This window comes from Oncorhynchus gorbuscha, linkage group LG04 (genome assembly GCF_021184085.1).
Source record: "Oncorhynchus gorbuscha isolate QuinsamMale2020 ecotype Even-year linkage group LG04, OgorEven_v1.0, whole genome shotgun sequence".
Classification (NCBI taxonomy): domain Eukaryota; kingdom Metazoa; phylum Chordata; class Actinopteri; order Salmoniformes; family Salmonidae; genus Oncorhynchus; species Oncorhynchus gorbuscha.
Window position 1 is genome coordinate 37,467,812 of NC_060176.1, and position 20,196 is coordinate 37,488,007.

A 20,196-nucleotide genomic window follows, 5' to 3' on the forward strand; every position below is an offset into this window, starting at 1 on the left:
TCTGCCCTGTGAAAGGAGAGGAAGAGACCCTGGAAAGTGTTTTTGATAGGAGAAGAAAAGGAATGGAAACGCCCTTCAGAATTCCCCCCCCACAATAGGTCTGAAATGGGATAGCTGAGGCCCCGAGCTTTTTTACAATGAAGAACGTCAAAAGAGAATAGAAAAGAAGAGAATAGGTCCCGGGCAATTACAGTCAGAGCTGAGGAAAGGACAACAGTAATGCTCCTAAAGAAGATCCTTCCTCAATTGACCTAGGATGTTTTTTTTTTTTGCCCTGTGCACCTTATTGAAAAAAAGGCTCCACACTAGGCTTTGGTGGTATACCGTACAGTATATACTGTATACCTGGGTATCTGGAAATAGCCACGGGATGGTTTTTCATTACCGTCAATATCGTTGAAACAATTTCGTTGACGTTCATTTTATACATTTGAATATTTGTAGCTACTTAAGGTAAATACCTGCAGTCAACTTGTGCAATGCGCTAAGAGATAACGAAGATTGCGTTCTTCATTTCACCTGTCACATAATTTTTAATTATACAATTTACCGGTAGTCCCCAGGCACTTGGTGTTTGTTTACCAGCACACAACAGCGAGAGACTGGAGTCTTGTGAGTCACTCACTGTTGTGCAGCATTTGCATGGTATCTTATATCTATAAGTAACATTTCTAAAATGTGCTAAATGCCGTGAGGTTGTGCATTTGGTTTGCTAATTTAGTAGCTAATTAGCTATCTAGCTAAGTGGTTAGCTTCTTCCAAAATCTAGCTTCGCTTGGTAACAGCAGAGAATCCCCTCCTGGATCAAGAGCCTTGCTGTGTAATATTTGTTTTGTGCGTGCAGCAAACTGTGAGTAGCATTTTGGAGTCACTTATATAACTTTATAAGCTGGGACATCTGTTCTGTACAGACACTGCATAAAATGTTGGCAATGTGCTCGTTAGCTTTGCTAACCTTGTTAGCTTTGCTAACCTTCGGATTACAGAGGATCAGTGGGGTTTGAAAATAGCACCCCTTGTGTTCAGTGCCGGTATTACCAAATATCCCGTTATGGCGCAAGGTCGGTGCTGAGGTATAACAATCTGGACACCACCCAAGCCTATTCCACACACTGGGATATGTGCTCCAAATGGTGTCTATGTAGCTATTTATTATGTAATTAACAGTTTATAACCTTCTTATAAACCCTTTTCAAACTCTCCATTAAACCCATTATAAAGGGTAAGTGAAGTAGTAAAAATTAATTGAACAAAGCACACAGACAGTATAGACAGTTCACAGAAACTAACAGTTGCTCAAAGGTCCTGTCTGGATGTGTGTATGTTTTCCCTCCCTTCCCGTCAGTGAAACCAAAACAGCCAAAGTGCCACCTGGGGCCAAAAGGGGCCAGGCTGTCAGGTTTGAAGGGTTAAAAGTGCAGAGTGGCGGTTCAAATGACCGTGGCCCCTTCAGACAAAAGACCCTGCTCCATTCTCGCCCCAGGACAGTTCTCTGTCTCAACCAGAACAAAGACCCCAACGTTCCTTTAGGCCACTGTCTGCCTGTCTGAGAGCCCACTGTCTAGGCCGGGGTCTGCTGGACATGCATGGTCAGGCCACTGAGGACAGGCTAACATAACAAACAGCAAAGCGACTAGCTAGCTCCTAGTGGGGGTGTTGCAGTAGGGAGATGATCATTTGCACCACAGACAGACACAATCTCAAAATCGTCTCTCCCGCAATATTCAGTGTCCAGTTTTTTGGTCGGTAACCTCTTTTTATCTCTGTTTTCTCCCCCTTATTTCCCCTCCGTCTCCCGTCTCTCTCTTCATCCCTCCTTCCAGGAACCCTGATGGTGACGTCCAACCGTGGTGTTACATCGCTGACCACGAAGAAGGAATCTACTGGAGATACTGTGACATCTCCACCTGTCAGAGTAAGTGTGTGTGTGTGTGTGTGTGTGTGTGTGTGTGTGTGTGTGTGTGTGTGTGTGTGTGTGTGTGTGTGTGTGTGTGTGTGTGTGTGCGTGTGTGTGTGCGTGTGTGCGTGTGCGTGTGCGTGTGTGTGTGCGTGTGCGTGTGCTGACTCATGGAGTCAACGCCCTGTGTTCCTGTATTACACCCTGGCCGACCTGAAGCCCGGAGGCCCTGTACCATTTGCATGATCATCTGTTCATCTCCCGGTCTCTCATTCGGACAGATACAGTAGTTATGAAAATGTTTATAGGTCGTCAGCAGGGTTTTACTGAGCTTATTATCATCCTGAAGAATGTGCCTAATTGCCTCTCATCACCAGACCTGCTATGCCTGGGCCTGTCTGTTCGATATGAACTGTCAGTCAGTCAGTCACACTGTGTGGGTTTCACTACTTACCGTATGTGGGTGTGTTACTGTGTGTGCATGTGACTTGTGTGTGTATACATACATGTTTGTGAGTATTTGTGTGCATGTTAACACGTCTGTATGTCTATGCATGTGTGTGTGTGTGTATCCTTTTTTAAAATCCCAGTGTTAGTGTGTGTGTTTACATTAATATCAGCGCGCCGACTATCTCTATTAGCTGTCAGTCAGCTCAGCAGAGCAGTGCGCGTGTGTGCTTTGTTGCATCTATGCATGTTTTCTACTGGCTTGGCACAGACCTGGTAGAGCTGTCTGTCTCTCTCTCTGTGTGTAATCCCATCAGCCCAGCCTGGAACAGTCTCATCACCACATACGTTACACCCTCCTCCCTTCCTTTATCACTGGCTGGGAGAATGAACCACTGTGGTATTACCTGATTGATGGGAGGGACAGGGAGCGAGAGGGAGAGACTGGGCCTAATGCATCAACCAGTCAACTCAATCACAGACTGGACATGACCTGAACACACAGTCAGTGCTACTAGACTCGACTGTGATGTCTGTCAGGGCTCTGGGCTGAAAACACTCCCATTCTTTATGTTTCTAACTTAAACCACATTATCAAATCAGGCATTATTTAAACAGCATGGAATGTAACACAATGTGCTTCACAGGGAAAAATAAAAAAAATAAAAACTGAAATATTTACAAACATAAGCGAATAAAAAACAATATAATAATAAAAACTCAACGACTAAAAAAGCCCCTAAAGGAAAAACAAAGTTAAAAAGGTGTGTTTTAAGATACCAGTCGCAACGTCAACAGGAATGCTGGCCTTCTAGGCAGAGCTCATCTGTCCAGTGTCGGTGTTATTTTTTCCATGTTAATCTTTTCTTTTTATTGGCCAGTCTGAGATATGGCTTTTTCTTTACAACTCTGCCTAGAAGGCCGGCATCCTGGAGTCGCCTCTTCACTGTTGACCTTGAGACTGGGGTTTTGCGGGTACTATTTAATGAAGCTGCCAGTTGAGGACTTGTGAGACGCCTGTTTCTGAAACTAGACACTCTAATGTACTTGTCCTCTTGCTCTGTTGTGCACCGGGGCCTCCCACTCCTCTTTCTATTCTGGTTAGAGACCGTTTGCGCTGTTCTATGAAGGGAGTAGTACAGAGCGTTGTACGAGATCTTCAGTTTCTTGGCAATTTCTCGCATGGAATAGCCTTCATTTCTCAGAACATGAATAGACTGCTGAGTTTCAGAAGAAAGTTCTTTGTTTCTGGACATTTTGAGCCTGTAATCGAACCCACAAATGCTGATGCTCCAGATATTCAACTAGTCTAAAGAAGGCCAGTTTTATTGCTTCTTTAATCAGAACAACAGTTTTCAGCTGTGCTAACATAATTGCAAAATGGTTTTCTAATGATCATTTAGCCTTTTAAAATGATCAACTTGGATTAGCTAACACAACATGCCATTGGAACACAGGACTGGTCCTTCTGTAGCTCAGTTGGTAGAGCATGGCGCTTGTAACGCCAGGGTAGTGGGTTCGATTCCCGGGACCACCCATACGTAGAATGTATGCACACATGACTGTAAGTCGCTTTGGATAAAAGCGTCTGCTAAATGGCATATATTATTTATATTATTATTATATATAGGAGTGATGGTTGCTGATAATGGGCCTGTGTACGTATGTAGATATCCATTTTTTTTAAATCAGCCATTTACAACATTAACAATGTCTACACTGTATTTCTGATCAAGTTGATGTTATTTTAAATGGACAAAAAATGTGCTTGTCTATCAAAAACAAGAACATTTCTAAGTGACCCCAAACTTTTGAACGGTAGTGTATGTCCACAGTTTCGGCCCCCCTCACGTTCTCTGGGAGGCTATTCCAGTGGCTGGGAGCATAGTAACTAAAGGCTGCCTCTCAATGCCTCCTAGGCTTTGAGGTAGTTAAAAAGCCAGTACCAGTGGACCTCAGAGACCTACTGGATACATAACATAACTTAACATATAACCATATAAGCAAGTGTCATTTGACACTGCCAGTGTTAACAAATGTCACATAATAGATCTTGACAGGCCTGTTTGACCTCGTATGAAGGTCCACACTCTTACAGTACCAATGCCTATTTCAGACCTACACAACCAACTACTTAAGAATACTACAAGCAGAGTTCTTCCCTAATTTCATTGACCTCACGTGACCAGCCTGGACACAAAACTAACGAGGTGGAGCCACTGCAGGGTGGAGCCACTGCCCGCCAAGCTGGCGTGACCCTAGATAACAGGGCACAGTGGGACGACTTACTGATCAATCCTGGCAGATATAGACAGAGCCTTAGTGAATGGCCACGCTGCCACACAAAAACACATACCAAACCACATGTAGACCAACAAAAGTCATTTAGCAGATGCTCTCATCCAGAGTGTCTTACAGTTAGTGCATTCATCTTAAGATAGCTAGGTGAGACATAGTAAGTACACTTTTCATTAATAAAGTAGCTATCAGCAAAGTCAGAGCTAGATTTATTTATTTTTTGGGTGGGGGGGTCGAGGTGAGCAGGGGGATTATTTAAGATACTCTTTGAAGAGGTAGGAAGATGGGCAGGGACTCTGCTGTTTTATCTTCAGGGGGAAGCTGGTTCCACCATTTGGGTGCCAGGACAGAGATGAGCTTGGACTGGGCTGAGCGAGAGCTGCCCTCCCGTAGGGGTGGGAGAGCCAAGAGACCAGAGGTGGCGGAACGGAGTGCTCGGGTTGGAGTGTAGGGTTTGAGCATAGCCTGAAGGTAGGGAGGGGCAGTTCCTCTTGCTGTTACGTAGGCAAGCACCATCTTGTAGTGGATGCGAGCTTCAGCTGGAAACCAGTGGAGTGTGTGGAGTAGTGGATTGACATGGGAGAACTTCGGAAGATTGAAAACCAGGCGGGCTGCAGCGTTATGGATAAGTTGCAGGGGTATGATGGTACAAGCCGGGAGCCCAGCCAACCGCGAGTTGCAGTAGTCCAGACAGGAGATGACAAGGGCCTGGAGTAGGACCTGTGTCGCTTCCTGTGTGAGGTAGGGTTGTACTCTACGGATGTTCTAGAGCATGCTGCAGAAGCGAGTCACTGCTTTGATGTTTGCAGAGAACGACAGGGTTTTGTCCAGAGTCACACCAAGGTTATTTGCACTCTGGGAGGGCGACACTGTGGACCGCACTGTCAACCGTGATGGAGCGGCAGACCTTTTCCGGTAGGAAGAGCAGCCCAGTCTTGTCGGGTTGAGCTTGATGTTGTGGGCCGACGTCTAAGCTGAGATATCTGCCAGGTACGCAGAGATGTGTGTCACCACCTGGGTGTCAGAAGGGGGAAGGAGAAAAGTAGTTGAGTGTCATCTGCATAGCAATGATATGAGAGACCATGTGAGGATATGACAGAGCCAAGTGACTTAGTGTATAGAGAGAAGAGGAGAGGGCCTAGAACCGAGCCCTGGGGGACACCAGTAATGAGAGTACGAGGTGCAGACACATATCCTCTCCACATCACCTGGTAGGAGCGGGCTGCCAGGTAGGATGAAATCCAAGAGTGTGCAGAGCCTGAGACACCCAACCCTGAGAGGGAGGAGAGGAGGATCTGATGGTTCACAGTTGCAAAGGCAGCGGATAGATCTAGGATAATGAGAACAGAGGAGAGAGAGTCAGCTTTGGCAGTGTGGCGAGCCTCTGTGAAACATAGAACAACAGTCTCAGTTGAGTGACCCGTCTTGAAGCCTGACTGGTTAGGGTATTATTTTGGGGGAGATAACGAGAGAGTTGATCAGAGACCGCACGCTCAATTGTTTTGGAAAGAAAAGAAAGGGATGCAGGTCTACAGTTTTACGTCAGATAAGTCAAGTGTTGGTTTCTTGGGAAGGGGAGTGTCTCGGCCATTTTGAAGTCAGAGGGGATGCAGCCAGTGTTCAGGGATGAGTTGATGAGGGAAGTGAGGAAGGGGATAAGGTCTCCAGTGATGGTCTGGAGAAGGGAGGGGATGGGGTTGAGCGGGCAGGTTGTCGGACGGCCAAACCTCACTAGTCGCAGGATTTCAGGTCGAGGTGTAGGGTAGTTCTGTGTGAGTGGGACGAGTAGACTCAATAGGCTAAGTGAATGAGGAGTGGATGTCGTCAACCTTCTTTTCAAAGTTGTTGAGAAAGTCATCCGCAGAGAGAGAGGAGGGAAGAGAGCAAAGATTGCGATGGCGCATGACCATTTGGGTAGGGGCTAAGGGGCTAGGGTTGGAGGAAAGGGAGAAAGAAAAGGAACCAAAGTAATGATCAGAGACCAGGCGGAGGGTTGCAGTGAGTTTAGTAGGCAAACAGCCTCTAGTAAAGGTGAGGTCAAGCGTATTGCCTGCCTTGTGAGTAGTCATGATCTTGTGAGAAGACACTGACAGAAAGTGTGTTCTTTCGTTCACTTGGCAGCTGCCTTTTAGATGCAGAAGAACACATTGAGAACGGGAATGGCTGGAGGTGAAGGCAGGCAGAACCATGTGGCGACTGTGGTTTCACAGTAAGATCAGACGACTTGGTTTCGTGTTCTAGAACGCACTCTCTTCTCGCTGGATGCCCTTAAGGCAGAACTGTCTCCTCAAGACAGAACAGGCACGTTCTCATCTGTCTTCATTGTAGATGCCTCGCTCAGGGCCCTTCCCTTCCTTTCTTTATCTCAATTGTCTCTTTATTCAGTAACACAGTGTGTCTATCTATCTATAATGCCAGGGCAGAAAGGGGAGCAGGGAGGGTGTGTGTAGATCTGCATTCAATATAGGCAATGCTCGAAGCAGGCAGAAGAGGTGGAACACACACACGGCACAGGGGTAGGTTACAGGACAGGCTGGCTGCACCAGTCCAGCCCGGAAGACAACAGACAAAATATGCATGGAGGCAGGGAGCACTATGGTGACCCAGCCACCCATATGCACTGCAACAAAGGCTGGCCTCAATTTCCCTGAGATAAGTAATCAGCTTACCTCTTACTCCAGCCAGGGGAATGGGTGGATGGATGGGAGGGTTGGACTGTTCCGCTCTGACACAAAGGGCATGGGATCGCTCTGGTCCAGACACTCATGGATATATGGACACTTGTGTGAAATAGGTCAGTCGAACGAGAAAGAGAGAGGTAGACACCTAAAGTACACACACGCACGCACACACACTGCCTTTTCAGCAACCCACGCATTGTTGGATGGGTTGATGGGTCCTTTAGTCATTTGGCCTCCAGAGGCTGAGAGGACAGCTGAAGACTGAGAGGACAGCTGAAGACTGAGAGGAGTAGGCTTGAGTCACACAGAGGAGTAGTGGCCACAGTCTCTCTCTCTCCCTGTCCCCTCCTGCCTACTACATTCTTGGGGCTGGCTGGCTGGGAGGGTTAGGGAAGAGGAGGAAGGGAAGAATGGGGTGTAATGGTGTTCTGTGAGAGATCACCAGTGGTTAATGAGGTGTGGGGAATGTACCAGATAAATCCCTGTAAACCCCCACAGCCAAACTTTCAATAGAGCCAAGCCCACTCTACCCTGAGCCAGGCCTGCGCCAATAGAACCCTTGGTGGCAAAAAAAAAAAGCTGTAGGACTATCCTCATAGTAGGATGTTGCAGAAACATTCCTGTCCCACTACCTTGAGTCTGTTGTGACCTTTCACCTTTTTGCAGGTGTGTTTTTCAGAAACATTTTGTAGTTATAGAATATTCAGTGGTGGAAAAAGTACCCAATTGTTATACTTGAGTATAAGTAAAGTAGCTGTACTTTAATAGAAAATGACTCAAGTAAAAGTCACCTGGTAAAATACTACTTGAGTAGAAGTCTAAAAGTATTCGGTTTTAAATATACCTAAAAGAAAAATCTTATAGTAAGCAAACCAAACGGCACAATGTTCTTGATATTCTTTTACATTTACAGATAGCCAGGGGCACACTCCAACGCAGACATCATTTACAAATGAAGCATTTGTGCATTTACTTGATGAAGTCACCCCACCACTTTCCCTCTTCCATGTGTCTGAGAATGACACAGATCGAAGAGCTTTCTGGCGGTGTCAGGTGGAGGGCTCCGGGAACTAAAGTCCTGGAGCCTTCTCTGAAACATGCACGCACGCACGCACGCACACACACACACACACACACACACACACACACACACACACACACACACACACACACACACACACACACACACACACACACACACACACACACACACACACACACACACACACACACACACACACACACACACACACACACACACACACACACACACACACACACACACACACACACACACACACACACACACACACACACACACACACACACACACACACAGATGCACTCACGCACGCACGCACACACACACACACACTGTACTCCTTGAGCGTTCTCTAAAAAACAAAGAGACTTTGAGACATTGAAGTGAGTGAGGCGAAGAGCTCATCTCTCAACAACCAGCCATATGATCAGGAAAAACAGGCTCTGTGTGTCACTACTGTGCATTCCTATCTTCAGATACAGCCTCTCAGTTTTCTCTGCTGCACTCAACACTAACAATTTGTTCTTTACAACATGTTTACATTTTCAGTTCAAAGAAGGTATAATCCCATGACTTCATAAACATACATATGATTCCACCCAGGGACAATTGAACTGTGGAGAATAGCCAATATGCTAAAAGTCTATGCTATACATTTTTTCTTTAGTGCAGTTGACATGTCAAGCAAATCATTAGAGGATATCCAAACTTACCTGGTGTAAGTTCAAAGGCAAGTCTTATTTGTGATTGATTAGAGGAGCGAGGCAAAACTTAAAGCTGCCTTTTCTTGTTGCACCTGAAATATGTATTATAAATCAAGTTTCAAAAACGTACAGTGGGGTCATTTCGTACAGTGAGGTCATTTCGTACAGTGAAGTAATTTCGGTCTATGCAGAGGCCTTCATCCGACAGAGGATATGCTAATGTACATGTTTGCTCAGTCATTGAAGGGTGTTAGTCGTGATTGATTCGGAGGGGACAGGGGTAAAGCCTGACGCTATCTGGTGCACTTCAGAGTGTGATCACTGATTCTGTTATCAGAAATACTTCCACACTGTCATTGCCACGCTATCTGTCTGCTGTTTTTATGAGATGGTCCATTGATTTATTATTACGCTACATATATGTTCTGTTTTATTATGCCATAAAGGAAAAGGTTATGATGCGATATATGATCCCTTGGTTGCAATATATCACTCGTCCCTGGAGTTTGTCTGTGGTCGTGTCATGTGGTCAGTGTCACATGGTAATATATTTGACATTTGAATCATTTTCTCTTTAACCAGAGCAACAATCAATGCATTCAACCAAGGTCGGTAGAAACAACCCACTTTTTTTAATCAGTTGCCATCTTGCTCCACCTGCAGAGTTGGTGTAGGTTGAAGTGTCCCCTAGACGCTGATCTGGGGTCAGTTTCCCCCACTAATGGTTAAGGTTAGGATTGGGTGAGGGGAAGCTGATCCTAGATCTGTATTTAGGTGCTAGGGGAAACTTCACTCCGGAGCTGGAGAATTAAACCGTTCAGGAGAGAGTCAAAGTCATATCATCTCCCCTCAGTAGGAGTAAGACTGTTCACATAGGACACCTGAGACTGAGAACTCTCCCTCCATTCAGGCTCGTCGTGTAACTGACCAGCCATTCCAGGCCCAGGAGAGCACAGGGACCATTGTTCTGGCAGCTCAATGGCTCCATTGTGGGGGGTGAAAGTGAGACGCGGGCGGCTCAGTGGCTTAAGGAGTTTTTTATGCATCCCCTCCCCACCGATAGATGATTTAATGCAACTGTGGTCATCTGATTGTCTGTTTTTTCCAGGGCATCTAGTACAGAGAATATGGGGAAAACGTATTTTGAAGCATTATTATCATCTCGTAATGATCCTGACTAAATACCAAATATGTAGTGGCAAAATACTGCTGTACTGTAGATAAAAGGCAGTATGTTTTCAACACACACAGACATACTTGGTTTGTTGTTTAAACCAGAGAGACTTTCAAGTTGTGTTATTGTGGTCGTTATTCTCATCATGGTCACTCCTGTTAGAGACAGATGAAAGTCTATGGTAGGTGGCCTCATCCTCTCCACCCCTTTACACACACACACACACGCACACTCACACGCACGCTCACACACACGCACACACACACAAATGTGCATGTGAGCAAAAGTGTGTGTCTGTGTGCGTACATGCCTGTGTGTGAATGTGTCTGTATGACTAATCTCTGTCTCAGCCCTGACGCCTGTCTGTCAGTATAAGCTGCCCCTCTCACCTGTCTGTTCCAAACCCCTCTCCAATGAGTAAACTCTTTGTTGGGTCTCAATGACCCCTGACCTCACACAACTCCGCCCACATTACCCCTGGGGGTAAATGCCTGCACACAGGTACAAACAAGCTTTTCGTATCCCTAGGGGGGAAGTGGAGGGGACGGAGGAACGGGACAAAAACAAAAGAATCACTTGGTAGATTAGTATTTCTCTCTCTCTCCCTTTCTGTCTTTCTCTGTTACATAGTCTAAATAGGGTCATTGTCATTAGGGAATTAAATGGATTGATGTCAAGGAGAGGTAGTTATACAGACTGGCCTTTAATAGAAACAAATAGATGCTTGTTATCAAACCTTTGTCTGGAGAAACAAGAGATGAGAAATACTGTAGCATGGTGACCCTCTTACATAGGACTCATCAGAGCAAAGCCAAGTCCAGACAAAATGCATATAGCCTATGGAATAGCTTATATGGGATATGGGATAGCTTATATGGGATCTGGGATAGTTTATATGGGAGAGCTTGTATGGGATATGGGATAGCTTATATGGGATCTGGGATAGTTTATATGGGAGAGCTTGTATGGGATATGGGATAGTTTATATGGGAGAGCTTGTATGGGATATGGGATAGTTTATATGGGAGAGCTTGTATGGGATATGGGATAGCTTATATGGGATCTGGGATAGTTTATATGGGAGAGCTTGTATGGGATATGGGATAGTTTATATGGGAGAGCTTGTATGGGATATGGGATAGCTTATATGGGATCTGGGATAGTTTATATGGGAGAGCTTGTATGGGATATGGGATAGCTTATATGGGATCTGGGATAGTTTATATGGGAGAGCTTGTATATGGGATAGTTTATATGGGATAGTTATAGCTTATATGGGATATGGGATAGTTTATATGGGAGAGCTTGTATGGGATATGGGATAGCTTATATGGGATATGGGATAGTTTATATGGGAGAGCTTGTATGGGATATGGGATAGCTTATATGGGATATGGGATAGTTTATATGGGAGAGCTTGTATGGGATATGGGACAGCTTATATGGGATATGGGATAGTTTATATGGGAGAGCTTGTATGGGATATGGGATAGCTTATATGGGATATGGGATAGTTTATATGGGAGAGTTTGTATGGGATATGGGATAGCTTATATGGGATCTGGGATAGTTTATATGGGAGAGCTTGTATGGGATATGGGATAGTTTATATGGGAGAGCTTGTATGGGATATGGGATAGTTTATATGGGAGAGCTTATATGGGATATGGGATAGCTTATATGGGATCTGGGATAGTTTATATGGGAGAGCTTGTATGGGATATGGGATAGCTTATATGGGATCTGGGATAGTTTATATGGGAGAGCTTGTATGGGATATGGGATAGTTTATATGGGAGAGCTTGTATGGGATATGGGATAGTTTATATGGGAGAGCTTGTATGGGATATGGGATAGTTTATATGGGAGAGCTTGTATGGGATATGGGATAGCTTATATGGGATCTGGGATAGTTTATATGGGAGAGCTTGTATGGGATATGGGATAGTTTATATGGGAGAGCTTGTATGGGATCTGGGATAGTTTATATGGGAGAGCTTGTATGGGATATGGGATAGTTTATATGGGAGAGCTTGTATGGGATATGGGATAGTTTATATGGGAGAGCTTGTATGGGATATGGGATAGTTTGTATGGGAGAGCTTGTATGGGATATGGGATAGCTTATATGGGATCTGGGATAGTTTATATGGGAGAGCTTGTATGGGATATGGGATAGCTTATATGGGATCTGGGATAGTTTATATGGGAGAGCTTGTATGGGATATGGGATAGTTTATATGGGAGAGCTTGTATGGGATATGGGATAGCTTATATGGGATATGGGATAGTTTATATGGGAGAGCTTGTATGGGATATGGGATAGCTTATATGGGATATGGGATAGTTTATATGGGAGAGCTTGTATGGGATATGGGATAGCTTATATGGGATATGGGATCGTTTATATGGGAGAGCTTGTATGGGATATGGGATAGCTTATATGGGATATGGGATAGTTTATATGGGAGAGCTTGTATGGGATATGGGATAGCTTATATGGGATATGGGATAGTTTATATGGGAGAGCTTGTATGGGATATGGGATAGCCTATATGGGATATGGGATAGTTTATATGGGAGAGCTTGTATGGGATATGGGATAGCTTATATGGGATATGGGATAGTTTATATGGGAGAGCTTGTATGGGATATGGGATAGCTTATATGGGATATGGGATAGTTTATATGGGAGAGCTTGTATGGGATATGGGATAGCTTATATGGGATATGGGATAGTTTATATGGGAGAGCTTGTATGGGATATGGGATAGCTTATATGGGATATGGGATAGTTTATATGGGAGAGCTTGTATGGGATATGGGATAGCTTATATGGGAGAGCTTGTATGGGATATGGGGATGGCTTGTATGGGATATGGGGATAGCTTGTATGGGATACTGTAGTATATAAACAGTGTATATAGAGGAACCACCATATTATCCTCATTGATAAATGAACCTGCTCTGTGAGTAATGTATTCTTGTGAATTAGGACTCAATCCACACAGAATAGTTCAGTTGAGACAGAACCTAGACAGAGAACACGTGCTATGCTGGCACGTAGACCGGTTTATGTATGACCTGAGAGGAGGGAAATGGGGTTTTACATCCGCTATTACAGGGTACTGAGTCACACACACAAACAGTCCCATTCAAAATGTCAGTAAGGACTTAAGTTAGGGAATGTCCAGGCCAAGAGGGCCAGATGTCCTATGGGAATGAGACCGTCAAGAATGGCATTCTGTTGTCTGCTTTTTCTGTTAAAGACATGTCACCCTCGATGTCTCCTGGCTCACATGGTCTTCTTCTTGGGTCAAATGGGAAGAACCTATCAAAGAATATTGAGGAGATAAGAATCATCTGAATTTCTTAAACATAGTCTGAACCCTCTGTCTTGACAGACGTCTTTTCGCATGCTATTCTACACAAACCACTGTGCCGTTTACATTGGAACACACACACACACACACCCACACACACACCAGGACGTATGAGAACTTCCCTGTGGTCTAAACGGTAGCTAAAGCAACCTGCTGTCACAGTTATTAAAATCACGAAAGACACGTTGTTCACTTTGAAAGAGGATAATGATGAATTGAAGAGCTAGCCTTCCTGAGGTCTGTTATGTGTCGGACTGCAGGAAGACTAGCTGTCGCCATTGGCGTCGGGTAATGGGGATTCTACTAAAATCATAAATCATTCAAGCGCTTCTGAATGAACCCCACAGGGGCAGACAGACATTTAGGAAAGCCATGCTTTTCATCTCCATCGGATCCGCCGATGAAACAGAAGCCTATATCTCCCCAGGACACATACTGCAGTGTGTGCGTGCGTGCAAGTGCTGTGTATTCGTCTGTCCTCTAGAAAAGCCTACGATCGGCAGAACGTACAAAAAAAAAAACATTTTTAGATGGCTGTTTTGGCCTCTAAAACGTGTTTATTATGATCGATCCCCACATGGAGTAAAAAAAAAAAAGAAAGTTGGCTACAAATCGATACATTTCATTAAATAGTGATCAATTCTGACTACTACATTTGTCGTCACACAGGACCACCTGCTGACACAGACCAATCACGGGCCGGCAGGCTAAGAGTCGTCTCGCAACCTCATGCCATAGACATTAATGTTGACAGGATGAAAACAACTACATCGACAATGAGCCTTTGCCGGTTACAGCTACTTTCACCACAATCATTATCGATTTCTTTTGTGAGTTGTCCATAGGAATACATGGGTGACATCAGCGCTATTACTATCCACTGGTTTTAACGTCTATGGTGTATACGTGTGTGTGCATGGCACAGCGGCCATTTGAAATGTTCTCTCCTTTGTTCCCTGGGTTCAGTCAGGCACACAGAAAGCCCTCTAATTATTAATTTAGAACAGAGTTGTGTTCTGTTCTCTTCCTTTAATTAGCTTCTTTTGCTAGGGGCCCTCAGGCAAACGCATTGATCTCCTCTGTCTTCTATCTCTCTGTCGTGTTGTAACACATCTAGCCAACACACACACACACACACACACACACACACACACACACACACACACACACACACACACACACACACACACACACACACACACACACACACACACACACACACACACACACACACACACACACACACACACACACACACACACACACACACACACACACACACACACACACAAACAGATTAGGCAGGCAGACACACACAGTGCACCATGCACACACATAGGATGCACGAACACACACACACAGACATACACATGCAGCAAGCACACACAGACATACACACACAGGGCCAGGCGGATTACAGGACGCATACTCAGAGCATGCGCTGACCAGCTGGCATTTTCAACCTCTCCCTGACTCAGTCTGTAATACCTACATTTTACAAGCAGACCACCATAGTCCCTGTGGCTAAGAACGCCAAGGTAAACTGTTTAAATGACTATCGCCCCGTAGCACTCACATCTGTAGCCATAAAATACTTTGAAAGGCTGATCATGGCTCACGTCAACACCATCATCCCAAACACCCTGGACACACTCCAATTACGCATACCGCCCCAACAGATCCACAGATGAGGCAATCTGTTAAAGCAAATCACTAAGCTCAGGACACTGGGACTGAACACCTCCCTCTGCAACTGGATCCTGGACTTCCTGATGGGCCTCCCCCAGGTGGTGAGGGTAGGCAACAACACATCCGCCATGCTGACCCTTAACACGGGGCCCCTCAGGGGTGCGTATTCAGTCCCCTCCTGTTCACACACGACTGCGTGGCGAAGTACGACTCCAACACCAACATTACGTTTGTTGACGAAACGACAGTGGTATGCCTGATCACCGATGGCGATTAGACCGCCTATAGATAGGAGGGCAGTGAGCTGATTGTGGCCTACAGGAAACAGAGGGCCGAGCATGCCCCCAACCACATCGATGGGGCTCTAGTAGAGCGTGTCGAGAGCTTCAAGTTCCTCGGTGACCACATCACTAAGGAATTAACATGGTCCACACACATCAACAGAGTCGTGAAGAAGGCACGAAAATGCCTCTTCCACCACAGGAAGCTGAAAAGACTTGACATGGGCCCACAGATCTTCCCAAAAATCTATAGCTGGACCATTGAGACTATCTTGACTGGTTGCATCACCACTTCGTATGGCAACTGCTTGGCATCAACCGCAAGGCGCTACAGAGGGTAGTGCGTACGGCCCAGTTCATCACTGGGGCTGAGCTCCCTACCATCCAGAACCTCTATACCAAGCGGTGTCAGAGGAAGCCCCTAAACATTGTCAAAGAGTACAGCTACCCAAGTCACAGACTGTTCTTCTGCTACCGCATGGCAAGCAGTAATAATGCACCAAGACTGGAACCAACAGGACCCTGAAAAGCTTCTACCCCCAAGCCATAAGAACACTTAAAGTTAACCAAATAGCTACCCAAACTATCTGCATTGACTCATCACATACACTCCTGCTACTGTTTATTATCTATCCTGTTTCCTAGTCACTTTACCCCTACCTACACTACGGTTGAAATGTCCTTGTTTTTCAGAGAAAATACAATTTTATGTCCATTAAAATAACATAAAATGTATCAGAAATACCGTGTAGGCATAGTTAATGTTGTGAAAGACTATTGTAGCTGGAAACGGCAGATGTTTTATGGAATATCTACCTAAGCGTACAGAGACCCATTATCAGCAAGGAGTGGGAGGCGCCGGTGCACAACTGAGCAGGAGGACAAGTACATTAGAGTGTCTTGTTTGAGAAACAGACACCTCACAGGTCCTCAACTGGCAGCTTCATTAAATAGTACCAGCAAAACACCAGTCTCAACGTCAACAGTGACGAGGCGACTCCAGGATGCTGGCCATCTAGGCCGAGTTGCAAAGAAAAGGCCATATCTCAGACTGGCCAATAAAAATAGAAGATTAAGACGGGCAAAAGGACACTGGACAGAGATATGGGGTTTTCTTTGCACACACACACACATACAGACACACATGCGTATACACAGACCCTCAAAATCTCCCCCTTCTACACCAGAGGGGTAACACCTTCATCCCCGGGGAGTAGTAAAAGCAAAGAAGGCCAAAAACAACATTCTGTTTAAAAATCAGCTGCCTATTGTCTTACTGAGACCTGTTTCACTGCCATAACCACCAATAACCCCCCTTCACCACACTGTGTTTTATGGTGCACAAACACACACACACACACACACAGTATGTGTTTTATGAAAGCCTTGTTGCAGTGCCTCATTTACAACAGGCTGGATTTATGATGTCTAAAGCCCTGGATCAAGAATAAAACACACAGACACACATAAAGACATAAAGCAGGAAACACCCTCTCTCTTTAATAACACTAACTAGAATGTCTCCACATCTCTTTTTTTCCTATGGGAGTTATGGCATATTCTCTCTGTTTAATTTTGTTGCTCATAAATCATGCTTGAGTAAAACAGAGCAGAACAGAGCTGTCCTGACCCTAATAAGACTCAGCTGTTTTTATACGTTTTAATCTAAGTATGAGGAGTTTCATTCCAGTACACTATACAGTACCAGTCAAAAGTTTGGACAAACCTACTCATTCAAGGGTTTTTCTTTATTTTTTAAACTATTTTCTACATTGTAGAATAATAGCGTAGACATCACAACTATGAAATAACACGTATGGAACCATGTAATAACCAAAAAAGTGTTAAATAAATCAAAATATATTTTATATTTGAGATTCTTGAAAGTAGCCACCCTTTACCTTGATGACAGCTTTGCACACTCTTGGCATTGTCTCAACCAGCTTCATGAGGTAGTCGCCTGAAATGCATTTCAATTAACAGGTGTGCCTTGTTAAAAGTACATTTGCTGAATTTCTTTCCTTCTTGAGCCAATCGTTAGTGTTGTGACAAGATAGCGGTGGCATACAGAAGATAGCCCTATTTGGTAAAGACCAAAGTCCATATTATGGCAAGAAATAGCTCAAATAAGCAAAGAGAAACAACAGTCCATCATTACTTTAAGACATGAAGCTCAGTCAAATCTAGAAAATGTCAAGAACTTTAAAAGTTTCTTCAAGTGCAGTCGCAAGAACCATCAAGCACTATGATGAAACTGGCTCTCATGAGGACCGCCTCAGGAAAGGAAGACCCAGAGTTACATCTGCTGCAGTGTTACCAGCCTCAGAAATTGCAGCCCAAATAAATGCTTCACAGAGTTCAAGTAAACAGACACATTTCAACCTCAACTGTTCAGAGGAGACTGCGTGAATCAGCCGCCTTTAATGGTCGAATTGAAACCACTACTAAAGGACACTAAGAAGAAGAAGAGACTTGCTTGGGCCAAGAAACAAGTACAATGGACATTAGACCTGTTATGCTGGTGAATGAGGACCCAAAAGCGACTTAACGAAAACAGAGTCTTTATTCCAGTTTTAGACAAAAGCGATAATCCTGGATATTATCTAGGTGAAAGCAAAAACAGGAAAACTGAAATCCACTCGTCAGTAGAGAGGAATGACTGGAGACGCGACCACAGGCTGCAGGTCGCTTCGGGAAGGCACCGGCCGTAGCTGACATTGACACCTGCTCACACGCAGCATCTGAAGAAGGCAAAAACTCGACGGAACAAGAACACAGCACAGCACACATCAAACAATGATCCGACAAGGACAGAAGCGGAAAACAGAGGGAGAAATAGGGACTCTAATCAGAGGGCAAAATAGGGGACAGGTGTGAAAGAGTAAATGAGGTAGTTAGGAGAATGAGGAACAGCTGGGAGCAGGAACGGAACGATAGAGAGAGAGAGAGAGAGAGGGAGAGAGGGAGGGGGAGAGAGAGGGATAGAAAGAGGGAAAGAACCTAATAAGACCAGCAGGGGGAAACGAACAGAAGGGGAAGCACAAGGACAAGACATGACAATATATGACAAAACATGACAGTACCCCCCCCCACTCACCGAGCGCCTCCTGGCGCACTCGAGGAGGAACCCTGGCGGCAACGGAGGAAATCATAGATCAACAAACGGTCCAGCACGTCCCGAGAAAGAACCCAACTCCTCTCCTCTGGACCGTAACGGGAGACGATGAAGAGGGAATCTAGGGCTATTACTCTTATAAAAATGAGACACGGGAAGAGAACTGTAAGCGTTAGAGCAATCAGGACCAAACAGGCCAGGAGAGTAACAACTAGGGACAGACTGAGACACAGCAAGGCTAAGACCAGGAACAGGAGAGAGGCGGTGGCTGTGGACAGACTGAGACACAGCAAGTGCAGGAGCAGAACCAGGAGAGATGCGGTGGCTGGGGACAGACTGAGACCCAGCAAGACCAGGAGCAGAAGCAGAAAAGTTACCGGACTTATTCTGCGCGCAGTCCGAACAAGCAGCCACGAAACGGCGCGTGTCACGCTCCTGAGTAGGCCACCAAAACCGCTGGCGAATAGAAGCAAGCGTACCCCGAACGCCGGGGTGGCCAGAGTGGCCGCATCTCTGCATGTCTGGCAGACATATCAGTGTGGGATGACTCACCACCTCAAGTAAGACTTGGCAGAGTGACAGCCCTCCGACCACGCCCCTCAGGAGAATCCCCTCGGGATCCAACACCTCCCACACTGCCCCATTACCGTGGCTCAAACTTCTCCCACCTATCTCCTGATGTGTCGGTTTATCCTCTTCCTCCCTCTCTGCATCCCTTGACTCTATGTCAAACGCTCCTCAGGGCCGGCGTGGTCCTCCCTCCCGCCTGGTCCGTGGCCCGATGAATTGGGGAGGGGGCTGAAGAACAGCCAGACGAGTAGAGACAGGAACGAAAAGAAGGTTACTAGGACAAGTGCGCGGCGACGGAGTGTGAGTGAGTGCTTGCTTGACCTGTCTCTCAATTCCCCAGACATTCAACCCGACAACACGCCCCTCAGGGAGAATCCCCTCGGGATCGGTAGACGCTGCTAAAGCAGAAGAACTGAAGAGACGGGATAAAGCATGAGGCTTGGTGTTCTTAGTACCCGGGCGATAAGAAATCACGAATTCGAAACGAGCGAAAAACAACGCCCAACGAGCATGACGCGCATTGAGTCGTTTGGCAGAACGGATGTACTCAAGGTTCTTTTGGTCAGTCCAAACGACAAAAGGAACGGTCGCCCCCTCCAACCACTGTCGCCATTCGCCTAGGGCTAAACGGATGGCGAGCAGTTCACCCAAACAAGGGCACTGGTTAGCCACATCATAGTTACGTTCCGACGGCGACAGGCGATGAGAAAAATACGCGCAAGGGTGAACCCCATCGTCAGGAGCGCTGGGACAGAATGGCTCCCACGCCCACCCCGACGCGTCTACCTCGACAATGAACTGTTTAGTGACGTCAGGTGCAACAAGGATAGGAGCGGATGCAAAACGCTTCTTGAGGAGATCAGTACAACAATCATACGACCGGTGAGGAGGAAGGGAGTTGGCTCTGGACCGACT

The 20,196-nt window shown here is 45.6% G+C and overlaps 1 protein-coding gene across 1 annotated transcript in view; it reads left to right on the forward strand.

The window, feature by feature from the left end:
• LOC124034033 (kremen protein 1-like) overlaps positions 1 to 20,196 on the forward strand; it is a 116,061-nt gene that overhangs the window by 52,313 nt on the left and 43,552 nt on the right. The window contains 1 exon segment of the mRNA XM_046346717.1: positions 1,824 to 1,915. Within this exon segment, the coding sequence (XP_046202673.1) occupies positions 1,824 to 1,915 (92 nt within the window).